The sequence below is a fragment of the Priapulus caudatus genome, unplaced genomic scaffold, assembly GCF_000485595.1.
Source record: "Priapulus caudatus unplaced genomic scaffold, Priapulus_caudatus-5.0.1 Scaffold251, whole genome shotgun sequence".
NCBI classification, from domain to species: domain Eukaryota; kingdom Metazoa; phylum Priapulida; class Priapulimorpha; order Priapulimorphida; family Priapulidae; genus Priapulus; species Priapulus caudatus.
In genome coordinates, this window is record NW_014577312.1 from 149,883 (window position 1) to 167,927 (window position 18,045).

The 18,045-nt window shown below is 48.7% G+C and overlaps 1 protein-coding gene across 1 annotated transcript in view; it reads left to right on the forward strand.

Annotated features, from left to right (window-relative positions):
• LOC106808061 (bridging integrator 2-like) overlaps nt 1-18,045 on the forward strand; it is a gene marked incomplete in the record, with an annotated part of 86,291 nt that overhangs the window by 34,546 nt on the left and 33,700 nt on the right. The window contains 2 exon segments of the mRNA XM_014810619.1: nt 528-663; nt 3,234-3,424. Of these exon segments, the coding sequence (XP_014666105.1) occupies nt 528-663; nt 3,234-3,424 (327 nt within the window).

An 18,045-nucleotide genomic window follows, 5' to 3' on the forward strand; every position in this document is an offset into this window, starting at 1 on the left:
AGTGGTTGTGGATGGGTGTGGTTGTCGTGAGAGGTGTTGTGATAGTGGGTGGGAGTGGCAATGGTGGGTGAGGGTGTGGTGATAGGTGGTAGGGGCCGGAGGGTATGTTAAGTTTCATAGTGATAGCAGGTGGGAGTGGCGAGTGTGAATGGAAATAGATACTGGTGAATGTGGGATGTATATTTCATCAGGTATCACTACTGTTATCATATATATATAGCAGTGTGTAGAAGGCATGTGATGTATATTTGATAGGTATATCACTACTGTTATCATTGCAGTGTGTAGATTGTAGAAGGTATATGTGATGTATATTTGATAGGTATATCACTACTGTTATTATTGCAGCATGTAGAAGGTATGTGATGTATATTTGATAGGTATCCTTACTGTTATCATAGCAGTGTGTAGAAGGTATGTGATGTATATTTGATAGGTATCCTTACTGTTATCATTGCAGTTTGTAGAAGGTATGTTTGATACATGCTCACTGACGACTAACGCAGATTTGTTGTTCTATTTTGCAGCTTTTCCAGACGCTAGGCAAGGCGGACAAAACACGCGATGAGGGCTTTGAGACATACGTGGGCAACTTCGCCAAGCAGCAGGCATCAGCTAATAATCTTTCGAAGGAAATCAGGAGATATGTCAGCTCAGTCAAAGGTAAGATTTAGGGTTAGGGTGGTTACATAGTGTAGATTTAAAAGAATTAAAACACGGACCACATCAGGAGTGAATAATAGAGAATCTCTATTATTCACTCCTGATATCATCTATACGCGTTCATGTAATACTAATAGGCAATAACCCGAGCAACGTAACCAAGTTTAGTTCAATAAACAAATCTTCTATTAACACCATCATTATGGTAGATACGGTTATATCGATGCAGTAGTTCTTGCAACTGTAGGTACAGCCACCTTAGGACTCGATATCTATTCTAGTGTAGACGTACAGTTAGCTAGCTTCATTCTTTACTCGTCACAAAAGGGCGATATGTAATATAATGTAAGGAAGATGCCTACTGATAGGTAAAAACGTTGCAAGTTGTATGGCTCCACACAGCTTTCTAAAGGAATCCGACTATATTCCAACAAAAACGCGAAATTTTGATTAACACCAGAACCAGTAGGCGCTCCGATTTTTGTTGATTTTTTTTTTTCGTTTTTAATCGGCTGGCTAGACGGACTCCAATCCCTAAAAACAACCGTGGTTGATCTTAACAACTATCTCTGGAGTCCGTCTATCGGCAAATACCGATGTACGGTGTAGTGTTCCAGTGCATTTATGACACATCGCGTTTCTTTGCGTTGGTGCATGCTCGAGAACCGCCCCTATATCGAAGCGTTCCCGATCTTTGCACGGGTATACCAACCAGACCCGCGTTTTAAAATAGCGTCTGAAAATAAACTAATGCGCTCTCGCTCGCTTCCAAACAAAAACAATGTGATAGAAAAACAATGTCGAATCGCATGCCACCCCCCCCCTCTCTCCCTACGTTTACCGTGGGTTTCAGAATATTCGTAATGCATGTGCCGATGCTGCTTGTGTATTACGGAAATATTAATAATAAAAATGATAGCTCTACTCGTATACGCCGACCACTAACGATCACGGATAACAGACGGTTAAGAACTCAGTATTACACCTGTATAAATTATATGCGGAAGGGGGGCGTTTAAGTTTTAGTAGGGAGAATATACAGACGCTCCCTCTTCTGCAATGACCTTGCGACAGAATCAGCAATGAACAGACGACGATGAGAAAACGGGTAGAATGTAGGATGCAAAAACAAAAGAGTGTAAAACGGAAAAAATGTTTCCCGCGAAGAAAAGGATGTAAAGTTCATTGAGTTTCTCAACGGGCCTAGTAATGTATATGTACGCATAGATTCTCGATTTAATTGTACAGTCCAGCTGTAACATATGTTACACAGCGAAAGTAGGTTTATTTCTGGTTACTGATTGCACTACCGTTTCCTGCACTGTAGAATATGGCCGTATTGGTAACCTGGACTGGGTAGCCTTGTTGCTCCGTAGCATGTATATTTATACACGTACCGTACTCGCTGCTGTTCCTGACTGCATGTATGTAATGGAGGTATAGTGCGTGCTCGAAAATAGCTTTCTCTAAGGTAGCTTTCTTTTTAGGTAGAAAAAAAAGACATAATAAATCAGTTCCTCTCTTTCGTGTGGATGAAACCGCTGTTAGCTGTAATAATTATTAAAAAGTCGAACGAAGACATCTGTTTGAGATAAACCTATTGATTTCTGGGAACGCATGTAAAATTCGATCATAGGGGTGGGTGGATCATCATGTAAGTTCTTAAGTAAACGTGTGAGTCATGCTCTACTTAATGTAGACACAGGAATGATGGTAAAAAATAAGTCGCGGGAAGTGTCATAATTAAAGAAAATACTAATTAACAACAAGTGCTGCAAAATAATTAGATGAGTATACCGTAGATACGTTATAGCCTATGAACAGTGTTAGGGAACATGTACAATTCTGTACAGGCATTTTACCGTACGTGTCTTAAAATAACGTATGGATATTTATTCAATCCTAATTCAATCATCAAACTGATCTAAAAATCGTAATAACATTTCGTGGATTATTATTTCTATTGATTCTAATTAAAATTCACCTTCAAGTTTGAGTTCGTACATGAGGAGATGATTATGATAATGAGGATTTGAAATGTCATAACCATGGAAATGATAAAGCATTGGTATTGTTTTTTTCTACTCGTGTTGCCATGGCAACGATGAGGGTGGCGATGTTTTGTAGTGTGGTGTCTTCGGTGTCGTTGCCAACTTGTCATGATCCGATAACGATGACAGTTGATGACAGACGACGCAGTTGGTGGCAGTTTGTTGTGATGTTGCCATGGTGATGATGCAGCTGATGATGAAGGTGTGTTGTGTTGTTGCCATGGAGATGATGCAGCTAGTGATGAAAGTCTGTTGTGTTGTTGCCATGGAGATGATGTAGCTGCTGATGAAGGTTTGTTGTGTTATTACCATGGTGATGATGCAGCTAGTGATGAAGCGTTGTTGTGTTGTTGCCATGGAGATGTCTGCAGCTGGTGATGAAGGTTTGTTGTTGCTATGGTGAGGATGCAGCTGGTGATGAAGGTTTGTTGTTGCTATGGTGAGGATGCAGCTGGTGATGAAGGTTTGTTGTTGCTATGGTGATGAAGCAGCTGCTTATGAAGGTTTGTTGTGTTGTAGCCATGGAGATGTCTGCCAAGTCTCTCTATGATGCACTGGCGGAGGTTCATGAACCGGAGTGGGTTGAGCATAATGTAATCGAGGAAGCCTCACAGAAATCACTCGAGATCTGGGTCGACTACATGAAGACACTACAAGACAGCGTTGTCGAGCCTATGACGCAGTACCAGGCCAAGTTTACAGATGTCAGGGTAGGTTTCTCATTCAACTTCTTCTTCTTCTTCTTCTTCTTCTTCTTGGGTCACTACACTACACTCGACCTAGCTATAGCGACCAATTCAGCTAATAGTAAGCTAATCTAAGTCCGTAGGGTGTTCACCTGGGAAGATTGGGTGCGGGGGAGACAGAGACAAAATTCAAACTGTAACGCAGTACCAGGCCAAGTTTACAGATGTCAGGGTAGATTTTTCATTCAACTCATAGTAGGCTAATCGAAAATCCGCAGGGTGTTCACCTGGAACTTGGAAGGATGGTGGGTGGGGGCAGTGGCAAAATTCAAACTTTTAGCTTGGTTATAATGAAATATACCTCACTTTAGATAGATGTGATAGAGAGTGATTATATTATTTGTCCTAATTAGCGCCTTACATCGGTAACTATCCAGTATGAATACATTATGAAAGGCAGTGATCAAAACATCCGATCCATGTCCGTCAAGGGCGAATAACGGCAAAGGAGTTCGGCACGTATTGGATGCTGAATTTCACCACATTTTATCTTAACAGTTTGATGTGAATAAAAATAATAATTTACACAAACTCATGCGTCTTCTGCTCACTGGTCCTTACTCTGTCTCTTCCGGTCGTATTAGAAATTGTCAATTAGAAGTTAGAATAGTCATTATTCACCATCTGATGTCCGGCTGATTTCATAGTTATATATATATCTCAATATCAGAGTATTGCAATCCGTCTGAGTCGTTCATCATACAGGAAGCGGACGTTTTGCTCGTGCAGACATCATTGACACGCTGTGACGCGAGCAGTCATGCGAAACAGTATAGTGCCACAGACGTGTACAGAGTTGATACCAACCTGCGCACGTAGCCACGTAACTGGGGCTCATAAGGGCTATGTCTCCCTGTGTATTGCCAGACACTGCGGCTGCTGCTGTTGTTGCTACTAACTGCTGTTATTGTTGCTGCCATTATTGTTTGTTAATTGTTGATATTATTGATTGTTGTTATTGACAACAGCAGCCGCAGTGTCCGGCAGTACCCAGGTAGACATAGACCCTGTCAGCGTAACTGTGTACTGTGAACGTAGTACTTTCGGGGTAGGGGTGTGGGACTGTGGGGTGTCAGTGTACTGTAGGGTATAATGTGGGGACTCGGTACTTTGGATTATGGTTTTCTCTGTTGCTGCTGTACAGGCACACATGTCGAATTCACAAACGACCGTAGTAATTGGTGAGACATCGGTAGCAAAAGTGATCGAGTTCTCTAACTGCGTGGCCGCAACCTTGTGTTACACAGTTGTAAGACATTTGACAAGCTTTTTTTTGATACCCTAAAAAAGTGAATCAACAAATCATGAAATTTACTTCTAATGAGTTCGGGTTGAGTTTGCTTTGCTGAATGGGTCTCACTTTCGGTGTACGATGTAACCATGCCTTCTTCGCATTACAAAGAGCTACACATTCTGTTTAGCTGCACTGCGAGCTGTTTAGAGAGACCCGTTCCACACACCTATGGGTACAGAATTCTTTTATAGTGCATTATAGACTGGTGTGGGAAACATGTACGGAATAGACAGACGGTGTTAGGCGAGGTATTCACAGATAGATGGAGGAAGGGATATAAGAAGCTAAGGGATATAATTGCGCAATAAACTATGAAAATTGGCACGCAGGTAGTTTAAGATATGTACGTTCATATCTCATTCACATACATACATATTTACATATGTATGAGATCGGGCCATCTCCATCGGCATGGTGTCTACGAACAAGTTACGCGATCGCTCGCGCAGAATAATCACTCGCCCTTCTTCTTTCGTCAACCGGCGCTGGCTTGCCAGGTGTGATTTTAAAAAATGGCGACTCGAAAACAAATATAAAAAACGGCTTTGATAGTCGGGCGTAAGTGAGGCAGCAGAGCCAACGCGGATAACATAATGCGTTCTTTTTTCCCCCGACGCGACATTTTTCTCGGGGTGCTGCCAATTGTCCCCCCCCCTGCTCCTTGAAAAAAACTGTGGGTACGGCACATGAAGGCTTGTGTCATTACGTAGGTATTTGTCGAATTTGTTGCCGACAATAGGAAATACAAAGCGTCGCGATGGTGCGTTGTAAACGATACGCGTACATGTGGAGAAGGCGATCTAGCCGGGGTCAGGCTCAGTGCATTCCGGCCTTCCATTTACTGCCGTATAACTGGCGTGTGAGAATATGCGCGTGGCTTTTCAATCAGATTTTTGGCAACTGTGTCGAGGAAATTGTAATTCACCGCGCGCGACTGCATGCATGGTGTTCTTCGTCGATCGGTTGTTGTGCGATGGAGTCGGAAATCAGTGAACCACCGACACCTTGTTTTCACACTTCCCCTGACGGCTACGCAGTTCTTACAAACTCCCCCTGGTAAACTTGCAATGCCTCTTGACCCAGTCACGCAAAATTAAGCTCAACAAAGACTGCAGTGTTGCCTGTCGTTCCGTAAAACCCACATGCCAACATTTCGCAGTATTTGCATCGTCCGGCTTTTTGCTCGGAATGTGCGAGTGAACGCACGTGACTGAATTCGCCACCAGAGTAAATTAAGCGCAACCAGAGAACTGATGTTGCGAGCAAGCAAGAAAAGATGTAGGCAACCACGTAGAGCTGTGAACATCCAGGTAGAGTTGTGAACATCCAGGTAGAGCTGTGAACATCCAGGTGGAGATGTGAACATCCAGGTAGAGCTGTGAACATCCAGGTAGAGCTGTGAACATCCAGGTAGAGCCGTGAACACCCAGGTAGAGATGTGAACACCCAGGTAGAGCTGTGAACACCCAGGTAGAGATGTGAACATCCAGGTAGAGATGTGAACACCCAGGTAGAACCGTGAACACCCAGGTAGAGCCGTGAACACCCAGGGACAGATGTGAACATCCATCTAGAGCCGTGAACACCCAGGTAGAGCTGTGAACATTCAGGTAGAGCTGTGAACATCCAGGTAGAGCCGTGAACACCCAGGTACAGTTGTGATTAAACAGGTGAAACTGTGCACCTAGGTAGAGCTGAGAGCTGTGAGGTGAGCGGGACAAAAACTATGCGAGGTGCATATACATGAAAACATTCCATATCTAATTGTCAGAGCCAATTAATTGTAAAACGCTCAATTAATTGCTCTCCGGCAAATAGTGCAGTAAGCGTCACAAATATTTCCCAAATATTTCCACAGACGTGGACAAGGCGTACGCAGTGAGTCTGTCAAAATCCCGTACGGCCTTATATATTACATAATATTAAGAGCTAATAATACTAAATAATAATTATTTGATATCTCTTGATAATATAGAAAACAGTCCCGGAAATGCTAATATCAGAAACAAGTTCTATCCGGTTACAAAATTAACACATGCACAAAAACGCGTAGTGACTCAGATGCAAGCCGACGTGTCCGAAAGTAGAACAGGAAGAGTAACGCGACCCCCTATGAAGCCTAGCGCAGACCTGCGATTTTTGGTTGCTCGTCGTTGCAACCCGCAACCGCAAGTGATCGGTCGATGTGTCACCGCGTGTGCGCACACATGCGATTTCCGAGTAATTTTAGAGCAATTTAGGAGATATTGAGAGCGACGAGTCGCACAAATTCAAATAAGTTCGATTTCTTGCAACTCGTCGCAAGCGACCAGAATAGCTACGGGTTGCAGTTGCACATTCCCGCAGACGTAGCGATTTCACAGCAATTTTTGCAGCGATTCTAGGATCGCTGTCAAGTTGCATGAAAAAATCGCACGTCTGCGCTAGGCTTAATGCGACTCCCTAAGCGTTTTGCAAAAGATCATATGTACGACAAAGAAAAACGATGTCAGGTTTTATGGGGGATCTTTGTATCGCTGCTGGCATACGTTGGTGAATCGATGTCCGCATGCACTGAGCACCACCTCGTATCACGTGTTCTTACAGAGACTATATTTTAAGTGTCGAACTCGTCTACGAAGTTTTTTGCACCCCCCCTCCCCGAAACTGCTCCACTATTCGACTTCTATTTGGTGAAGTCTACTTCGTGAAGTCTATTTCGTGCTTCTCGGTATTTTAGTAGGGCTTTTTGTTACCGTTTGTTCAACGCATGTAGTCAGGTAAATGCAAATTAATTTCGAAAGCGCTAAATTTCAACAATTTCTGCAAATTTCAGCAAACTAATTTCAACAAGCTTGCCAGGTACAGGACTTTGTCAGGTCGGCTTAATTAATTACGTAAAATTACGTTAAATAATTACGTGAAGTTATTGAGGAGTGGTTCGGCTGGGGTATAGGTACTGTGCGTGCTGGGGTAAACAAGGGATAAGTGAGGGTATATCAGGAAGTCCGTTTACGAAACCTGCTCGAACACCGAATCCCAATTCTTTGGTCAGTCCGATCTGTCGTGTACGGCCTCACAAACATCGACAACATTGAAATCTACAAAACATTGTAATAGAGAGCTTTGTGGAAACAAAGTTTCCCCGTAACAAGTACACGAAGAACGAACTACGTCTTGGTTATTTCCTGCATGCTCACACGCGGCTGGTGTACTGTGGTTGTGGTTGTGAACCGTACTCCGACAGCCGGCAGACTAAGTGCTGGCTGCTATAGCAAAGGCTTCACCTCACGTCAACATTTCTATTTCGGCAAAATTGTTTTCTCGTGCCCTGGCAAGCAATTTAAGTGGCAAGCATAGTTTTAGGGGCGAATACGAGACGGGTTGTATAATACGGGCGCGCTGTAGTGTTATTAAAATGCACCGCCATATCGTGGTGCCTTCACCGGTACAGCCGAGGGAGGCCGTATGATAAATAACCCTACCGTGGATGTATTTAAGGTAGACAAAACTAGGAAGAGGCGTTGAGCGAGTGAGACATGGTAAGCTGGAGCGGCGGGACGGAAATACCCGCGGAGGCTGCATGAGTCACGGCGTGAGCACGTGTTAGGGCTTCACGTCTTTGCGTGTCAGCATCCCCAGCATCCCTCCGCATCCCTCAGCATCCTCAGCTTTCTCATCCGTGGTGAATTGGCGAGGTCCCGGCGCGATGGCTCGGGGGGCGGGGACGCTGCAAATGCTGCAAAATTAAGCGATTTTTGCGCGCTCGCACGTGGATTGCGTTACTCGCGTAAGTTGCTTAAGCTGTGCTCAGGTGCGGAAAACAAGGTCGGTCCTCGCCGCAGCAGCCGCCGCGTGGGTTCTACACGCTACTGGGCGGGACGCGCTCGAAAAAGGCGATTCCAAATAAAGAGCGGATTTGTGCGGTTTTCGGGAAGGACGCGTCAATTACGCTGTGATGGTCAAGTAAAGGTGCGGTGCGGTGCGTGGTGTGGCCTCAGACGTCGTGCAGATTAGGGTTGCGCTGATGAAAGTAACGTTTTTCACCGAATTCTTGCGCGAGGCCGCGAGTGTCGAGTCGTAAGTAGGGGGCCCGCTGCTGCTTTCACGGGTCACTGATAGCGATGACGCGTGAGCTGCGCATCCTTCCATCTGTTCTCTTCAACTAAGCTGATCATAATAGTCAGGTGGTTAAACAAAATGATGGGGACATTCCGGATAAAAGAACCAAACTTTTCCCATGTGCTATCCATTACCCTATAAGACAATTGTGGCCCCGCGCGATTAGAATGACGTCTTGTTCAACTAATATCAGGAGTTGATAATAATAGATGCTATATGCTCCTGCTAATAAGTTACCTCCAAAATGTAATTCGTAAGTATAAATGAGGTAATTTTAATTGATTTTAATTGACAACGGCGGTTCGGCGGCATCATAAAGAAACGATCAGGATGTATGTGTAACGAGAAAGAGGCTAACCAAACTGGCTATAGCTAATGAAAACATTCTACCTTCGCGCTAACGCAATCGTACGTGAAACAGGGGGGTCTGAGTACGGTTAACCAGCACTGAGTAATCAGGTAAAAGCTTGAAGGACGCCGCACCGCGTGTGCCTCAGCGTCTGGTGGTTGGAGTTCATCAAAACTGGGCGCGGTTCGACTCCGCGGAAATTGCGCCCGTGTTTACCTATCCGGAGCTATTGCATTGCGGCGGCTTTTTAAAATAAACAGACCGTTCTCCGGCCGAGTCACATGTGCAATATGACCTGGAAATGTTCTCGGCTCTCTCCGAGATCGTGGTGTTTCGTGCGGCGGAGAGTACGGGGTTGATAGGTTGGAGCAGTTACGGTCGGGGATGATGGCAGAGTACGGGTGATGCGTGGATAGTACGGGGGGTGGTGGAGAGTACGAGCTGCTGGTGGAGAGTACGGGGACAGGGTGCATGATGTAGAGTACGGGGCGCGTGATAGGTGGAGAGTACGGTGGCGATGTCGTGGAGAGTACGCGTATCGTGATGGTGAGAGTACGAGGTGATGGTGGAGAGTACGGGTGATGGTGGAGCATACGGGGTGATGTGGAGACGTACGGGGCTGGTGATGGTGGAGAGGTACGGGTGTGATGGGTGGAGAGCTACGGAGGTGATGGCTGGAGAGTACGGGTGTGATTGGTGGATGAGCTACGGGGTGGATGGTGGGCAGTACGGGTGATTGGTGGAGAGTCACGGGGTGATTGATGGAAGAGAGCTAACGGGCGGTGATGGTGGAGGTACGGGGGTGATGGTGCGAGAGTACGAGGTGAGGTGGAGAGCAGTACGGGTGATGGTGGAGAGTACGGGGCGATGCGTGGAGAGTCGGGGTGATGGTGGAGATACGCGCAGGCCCGAGTGATGGTGGAGAGTACGGGAATGGTGGAGAGTACGGGTTTATGGATGGTTTGGCAGAGTACGGGGGGCGATGTGGAGAGTACGCGGGCTGATGGTCGAGAGTACGGGTGATGGTGGAGAGTACGGGAGTGATGGTTGGAGCAGTACCGGGAGAGGTGATGGTGGAGAGTACGGGGTGATTGTGGAGAGTACGGGCGTGTGTGGAGAGTACGGCGGGGTGGATGGTGGAGGGACGGGTGATGGTGGCGACGCAGTACGGAGTGATGGCGGATGAGCTACGGGCGTGGCGGAGAGTACGGGCGATGGTGGAGAGTACGGCGGGGATGGTGGAGAGTACGGGGTGGATGGGATGGAGAGAGTACGGGCGGTGATGGTGGAAGAGTACGAGGTGATGGTGGAGATTACGGGGTGATGGTGGAGAGTACGGGCGTGATGGGTGGAGAGTACGGGTGATGGTGGTAGTACGGCTGGTTGGCATCGATGGCGGAGAGTACGGGGTGATGGTGGAAAGTACGGGGTGATGGCGGATGAGAGTAACGGACTCGGGGTTGATGGTGGAGAGTACGGGGTGGTGGTGGATGCAGTACGGGTCGTGATGGTTGGAGAGTACGGGTGATGGTGGGAGAGTACAAGGGTGATCGGTGTGAGAGTACCGGGGTGATGGTGCGGAGAGTACAGGTGCATGTGGAGAGTACGGGTCTGATGGTGGGATGAGTACGGGGCTGATTGTGGAGATACGGGGATGGGGAGAGTACGTTGGTGATGTGGACGAAGTACGGGGTGATGGTGCGAGAGTACGGCGTTGATGGTTGGAGAGTACCGCGGGTGATGTGTGGAGAGCTACGGGGTGATGTGGAGAGTACGGGTGATGGTGGCAGAGTACGGGGGGACTGGTGGGAGTACGGGATGGTGGAGAGTGTACGGAGGCGTGACGGTGTGGCAGAGTACGGGTGGTCGATGGTGTTCGAGAGTACGGCGTGATGGTGGGAGTACGGGGTGATGGTGAGAGTACGGCGGTGATGGTGGAGAGAGTACGGCGGTGGCATGGTGGAGAGTACGGGGGGGATGGTGGAGAGTACGGTGGGGACTGGTTGGAGATACGGGGGGTGATGGGTGGAGAGTACGGGGTGATGGTGGGAGATGTACGGGGTGATGGGCGCGGAGAAGTACCGGGTCTGATGATGGTGGAGAGTACGGGTGATGTGCGAGAATACGGGTTGATGCGTGGAGAGAGTACGGCGCGGATGCGTGAGAGTACGGGGCGATGGTGAGAGAGTACGCGGCGATGGTGGAGAGTACGGGGCGGTGATGTGGAGAGATTACGCGGGTGATGGTGGGAGAGTACGGTGTGATGGTGGAGGAGTACGGAGCGTGATGGGTGTGAGAGTACGGCGGTGATGGTTGGAGATACGGGCTGATGGTGGAGAGCTACGGAGTGATGGTGAGAGGAGTACGGGGTGATGGTGAGAGAGACGTGGGGTCTTGTGGTGGAGAGTACGGAAGAGACAACATTCGACGGAGCGGCGGTGATGGTGAGAGCAGTACGGCGGTGATTGGTGGCACGAGTACGGGGTGATGGTGGAGAGGTACGGGGTGATGGTGGAGAGTACGGGGGCGATGGTGAGAGTACGGGAGTGATGGTGGAGAGTACGGGGTGATGGGTGGAGAGTACGGGGGTGTGGTGGAGTACGGGGTGATGGTGAGAGTACGGGGGATGAGTGGGATACGGGTGGATGGTGGAGAGTACGGGGGTGATGCGTGGAGAGCTACGCGGGGGGATGGTGGAGATACGGATTGATAGTGGAGAGATACGCGGGTGATGGGTGGAGAGTACGGGTGTGATGGGGAGAGTACGCGGCCGGGTGATGGTGGAGAGCACGGGGTGATGGTGGAGAGTACTCGGGGGGGATGGTTGGAGAGTACGGGGTGTGGTGGGAGGTACGGGTATGCAGTGGAGATTACGGGGGTGATGGTGGAGAGTAGGGGTTGATGCGTGGAGAGTACACGGTGATGGTGGAGAGTACGGGGTGAATGATGGAGAGTACGCAGGTGTGGTGGAGAGTTACGGGGTGATGGGGGAGAGTACGGGGTGATGGTGGATGAGTACGGGGTGTGGTGGAGAGTAACGCTGGTGCATGGTGGAGAGTACGGGGTGATGGGTTGGAGAGTACGGGGTGATGGTGGGAGAGTACGGGTGATGGTCGGAAGTACGGGTGATCGGTGATGGTGGAGAGACGGGGTAGATGGTGGATGTACGGGGGTGGTGGTGCGAGAGTAGGCCGGGTGCATGGTGGAGATGTACGGGGTGATGGTGGAGAGTTGGCGGTGATGGGGGAGGAGTACGGCTGATGTGGAGAGTACGGCCCGGTGATGGTGGAGAGTAACGGGGTGATGGCTGGAGATCGGGGGGCTGATGGATGGAGAGCAAGCGGGGTGATGTGGCAGAGTACGGGTGGTGGTGGCAGAGTACGGGCGTCGGTGATGGTGGAGAGAGTACGGGGTGTATGGTGGAGAGTACGGGGCGATGGTGCCGAGAGTACGGGGTATGCGTGGAGGTACGGTCGGTGATGGTGGAGGTACGGGCGGTGGCAATGGTGGAGAGTACGGGGTGACTGGGGATAGCTATACGAGGGGATGTGAGAGAGTACGGGGGGTGATGTGGAGAGTACGGCGGGGCGGGTTCTGCGATGGTTGGAGATACAGGGTGATGCGCTGGACGAGTACAGGGTGATGGCTGTGACGAGTTACGGGGTGATGCGTGGAGAGTAACGGCGGGTGATGGTGGAGAGTACGGAGGGTGGTTGGTGGCAGAGTACGGTGGTGATGGCGTGGAGGTACGGGGGATGGTGGAGAGTAGAGGGATGGTGGAGATGTACGGGGGTAGATGGTGAGAGTACGGGCGGCATGTGGAGTGCATGTGGCAAGGTACGGTGATGGTGGAGAGTACGGCGGTGATCGGTGGACCAGAGTCACGGGGTGATGGTGAGAGTACGAGGTGATGGTGGAGAGTACGGGGTGATGGTGCGAGAGTACGGGGTGATGGTGGAGGAGAGTACGAGCTGTGATGGGTGGAGAGTACGGGGTGATGGTGGAGAGTACGTAATTGTGTGGAGAGTACGGGGTGATGGTGGGAGTACGGGGTGATGGTGTCGAGAGTACGGGGCGGTGGCCTGCGGTTGTGATGGTGGAGAGTACGGAGGTGATGGTGGGAGAGTACGGCGTGGTGATGGTGGATAGTACCGGGGTGAACATGCGTGGAGAGTACGGCGGGGGCGTGATGGTGCGAGAGTACGGGCGTGATGGTGGAGAGAGTACGAGGGTGATGGTCGGAGCAGTACGGCAGTTGAATGTGGATGAGTACGAGGTGATGGTGGAAGAGTACGGGTGGAATGTGAGAGGAGTCGGCTGGTTGATGGTGGAGAGTACGGACAGTGATGCGTGGAGAGTACGAGGTGATGGTGGAGAGTACGGGTGTATGGTTGGAGAGTACGCGGGTGATGGTGGAGAGTACGGGGTGATGGTGGAGAGTACGGGGGTGATGGTGGAGGATAACGGGGTGAGGGTGCTCGAGAGTACGGGGTGATGCTGGAGGTACGGGGTTGATGGTGGAGAGTAACGCGGTTGATGGTGGAGAGTACGGGGTGATGTTAGAGGTACGTGAGTGATGTGTGGAGGTACGGGGCGATGGCTTGGAGAGTACGGGGCTGATGGTGGAGAGTACGGGGTGTTTGTGGAGAGTACGCGACCGGTGATTGTGCGGAGGTACGGCGCTTGGGGATGGTGCAGAGAGTACGGTGATGTGTGGAGAGTACGGGGTGATGTGGACGAGTACGGGGTGATGGGGAGAGCTTACAGGGTGATGGTGGACGAGTATCGGGTTGATGCGATGGAGACCGTACCGGCGGTCGATGGTGGCAAGAGTACGAGGTGCTACCTGCGTGGAAGAGTTACGGTGCGCGTAGATGGTGGACGAGTACGGCCGGTGATGGTGGAGCCAGTACGGGCTGCGGGATGGTGGAGAGTAACGGGCGCCGGTGATGGCTGAGGAGTACGGGGTTGGATGGTGGAGAGATACGGGGTGATGGTGGAGAGTACGGGGTGATGGTGGCAGGAGTACGGGGTGCATGGTGGGAGAGTACGAGATGGTGCGAGAGCTACGATGGTTGATTGGTGGAGGTACGGCGGCGATTGGTGGAGAGTACGGGGCGATGAGCTGGAGAGTACGGTGGTTGATGGTGCGAGAGTAGCGGGGTGCTGATGGTAGGACTGAGTACGGGGCTGGATGGTGGAGAGTTACGAGGGGTGATGGTGGAGTACGGGTTCGATGGTGCGATAGTACGGGCGTGATGGTGGGAGAGTTACGGGGTGGGTGTGTGAGAGTACGGAAGGGTGGGGTGCGAGAGCTACGGGGTGATGGGTGGAGAGTACGCGGGTGTGCGTGGAGAGTACGCGGGCGATGGTGGCAGAGTAACGCGCGGCGATGGTGTTGAGGTTACGGGGTGATGGTGGGAAGTACGGGGTGATGGTTTGGAGAGTACGGGGTGATGGTGGAGAGTACGGTGATGGTTGGAGAGTTACGGGCGATGCGTGGAGAGTACGGGGTGGATTGGACTGGAGAGGATACGCGGATGGATGCGTGGAGAAGTACACGGGTGATGGTGGAGAGTACCGGGTGATGCGCTGCGAGAGTACGGGGTGATGGTGGAGAGTACTGGGGGGCTGATGTGAGTATGGAGTACGGGGCGATGTGCGAGAGTACGATGGTGATGAGTGTATGAGACGGGGCGATGGTGGAGAGTACGGGGCTATGGTGTCGAAGAGTACGGGGTGCATGGTGGAGAGTACGAGGTGATGGTGGAGAGTACGACGGCTGATGGGTGGGAAGTACGAGGTGATGCTGGAGCAGTACGACTCCGTCGATGGTGCGAGCAGTCACGGGGCTTGGTGGTGGTGTGCAGAGTACGGAGTGATCGCGTGAGATGTGCCGTCATCACTCGGTTTCACTCGCTGCTACGCTAGCGTGCAAACCAACACGATGACGCCTAAGGCTTTACCGTATACCGTACTGCACGTACCGTACTACACGTACTACCGTATTACCCCACACTATTGTTACACCGTAATACCGTACTACATGCATGTACCGTAATACCGTGATTCCGCACTACATGTAATACCACCACCACGTGTGTAGTCCTTAGCAGCGTTTAATGAGGTCGGATGAAGCGCTGATTTATATTCACCTAATTATCTAATTATCTAATTATCTAATTATATGAGACACTAAAATTCTAAAAGATTTACCGAAAATCCCTACTAAATTCAATAAAAAATGTTCTCTACGTAGAAATAAATTGCTTGACAAAAAAATCAGCTATGATATGCTGCATGCAAAAATAACGCTTATTGCTCTGAAAGAAACCGGCCGAGGGAGAACCGATTTTCACGCGCTGAAACTCGCTTGATCCTCTCGCTTGCCCCTCAACGCAGACAGATATACAGACGCTGGGATTTCGGAACTCGGGCAATAGCCCCTGACGTGGTTTGGTTTGGTTTGGTATTTACGTACGTAACATACGTGATGTCAGGGTTCATAATGACAAAATTATCAATATTGTCAATATTCATTTGAGAATTTGTCATTATTAAACTCCTGGTCATGGAGTGCAGAACTCAGGCAATAGCCCGTGACGTGATTTGACATACGTAGCATTACATACGTAATTTACTTACGCAATGTAATTGCATAACGTAACATACGTACATATGCGTTACATGACGTACATATGCGTTACATAACGTACATATGCGTTACATAAACATATATATGCGTTACATAACGTACCATATTTGGTTACACTAACGTACATATGCAGTTACATAACGTACATAATGCGTTTACCATAACATACATATGGTTCATATCATACATATGCGATTACATAACATACATATGCGTTACATAACATACATATGCGTTACATAACGTACATATGTGTTACATAACATATATATGCGTTACAATAACGTACATATGCGTTAACATTTTAAAAACGGGACATATGCGTTTTTTTACATAACATACATATGCGTTACATAACATACATATTGCCGTTACATAAATCACATATGGTTATATAAACATATCATATGCGTTACATAACATACATCATGCGTACAATAACATTACATAATGGCGATTACAATAACATAATATGCGTTACATTAACATACATATGGCTTACCATATACATACATATGCTTATATACATTACTATATGCGTTATATAACATACATATGCGTTCACATAACATACATATGCGTTACATAACATACATATGCGTTACATAACGTACATATGTGTTACATAACATACATATGCGTTACATAACATACATATGCGTTACATAACATACATATGCGTTATATAACATACATATGCGTTACATAACATACATATGCGTTATATAACATACATATGCGTTACATAACGTACATATGTGTTACATAACGTACATATGCGTTACATAACGTACATATGCGTTACATAACGTACATATGTGTTACATAACGTACATATGGCCGTTACATAACATTACATATGCTGTTACATAACGCTTACCATGTAAGTTACATACGTACATATGTGTACATAACGTCATATGGCGTTACATTAACATCACATATGCGTTACTAAGTACATATGTGTGTACATAACATACATATTTGCGTTACATAACGTACATATGCGTTACATAACGTACATATGCGTTACATAGCGTAATGACGTTTACATACGCGATGTAAATGTACGACTGAACGGGAAGTGTGCGCACGAGTCAGCCAGCAGTGAACTCCTGCGCGTGTTGTGTCTGCGCGCGTGTAGGGGCGTTGTCTGAGCATCCTCATCCCTGAATGCCAGCGGGATGCTGCGGTGGCATCTTAATTGCAGCGTAGCGAAGATGTATATGTCTACACGTCGTTTCGAAATTAAGGAAGCCAACCGCGAGGTAAAAAATGGGCGTGCAGTCGGACTTGGAAGCGTCGTAAAAACCTGCAATTGCCCATTAAGTTGGGACAGCGGTTGCTAACATCATTTATTAGAACAGGTTCCTCCGCATCCCGCTTTTACGTGGTTAATGATCAAGCATAGAACGCTAGATCCAAGATACTGTATTTTAGAACTTGCGCAGAAAAACTACAAATAGTTGTAAGTTCACATAGGTCATCGCCACAACGGGCATTGCTTGAGAAATTCCAGCATTGCGCAAAAATTCACGCGTTTGAAATTCCTACTCTAACGAGTTTCAGGTTCAGTAGACGTCTTCTATCCCTCACGCTCGGAATTCTAGTCCTACACTGCTGTCCTACAGTTCTAGCTACAGTCCTACAGTCCTAGTTACAGTCCTTGCTACAGTCCTACAGTCCTAGCTACAGTCATACAGTCTTAGCTACAGTCATACAGTCCTAGCTACAGTCCTACAGTTCTAGCTACAGTCCTACAGTTCTAGCTACAGTCCTACAGTCCTAGTTACAGTCCTAGCTACAGTCCTACAGTTCTAGCTACAGTCCTACAGTTCTAGCTACAGTCCTACAGTCCTAGTTNAGTACGGGGTGATGGTGGAGAGTACGGGGTGATGGTGGAGAGTACGGGGTGATGGTGGAGAGTACGGGGCGATGGTGGAGAGTACGGGGTGATGGTGGAGAGTACGGGGTGATGGTGGAGAGTACGGAGTGATGATGGAGAGTACGGGGTGGTGGTGGAGAGTACGGGGGGATGGTGGAGAGTACGGGGTGATGGTGGAGAGTACGGGGTGGTGGTGGAGAGTACGGGGTGATGGTGGAGAGTACGAGGTGATGGTGGAGAGTACGGGGTGATGGTGGAGAGTACGGGGTGATGGTGGAGAGTACGGGGTGATGGTGGAGAG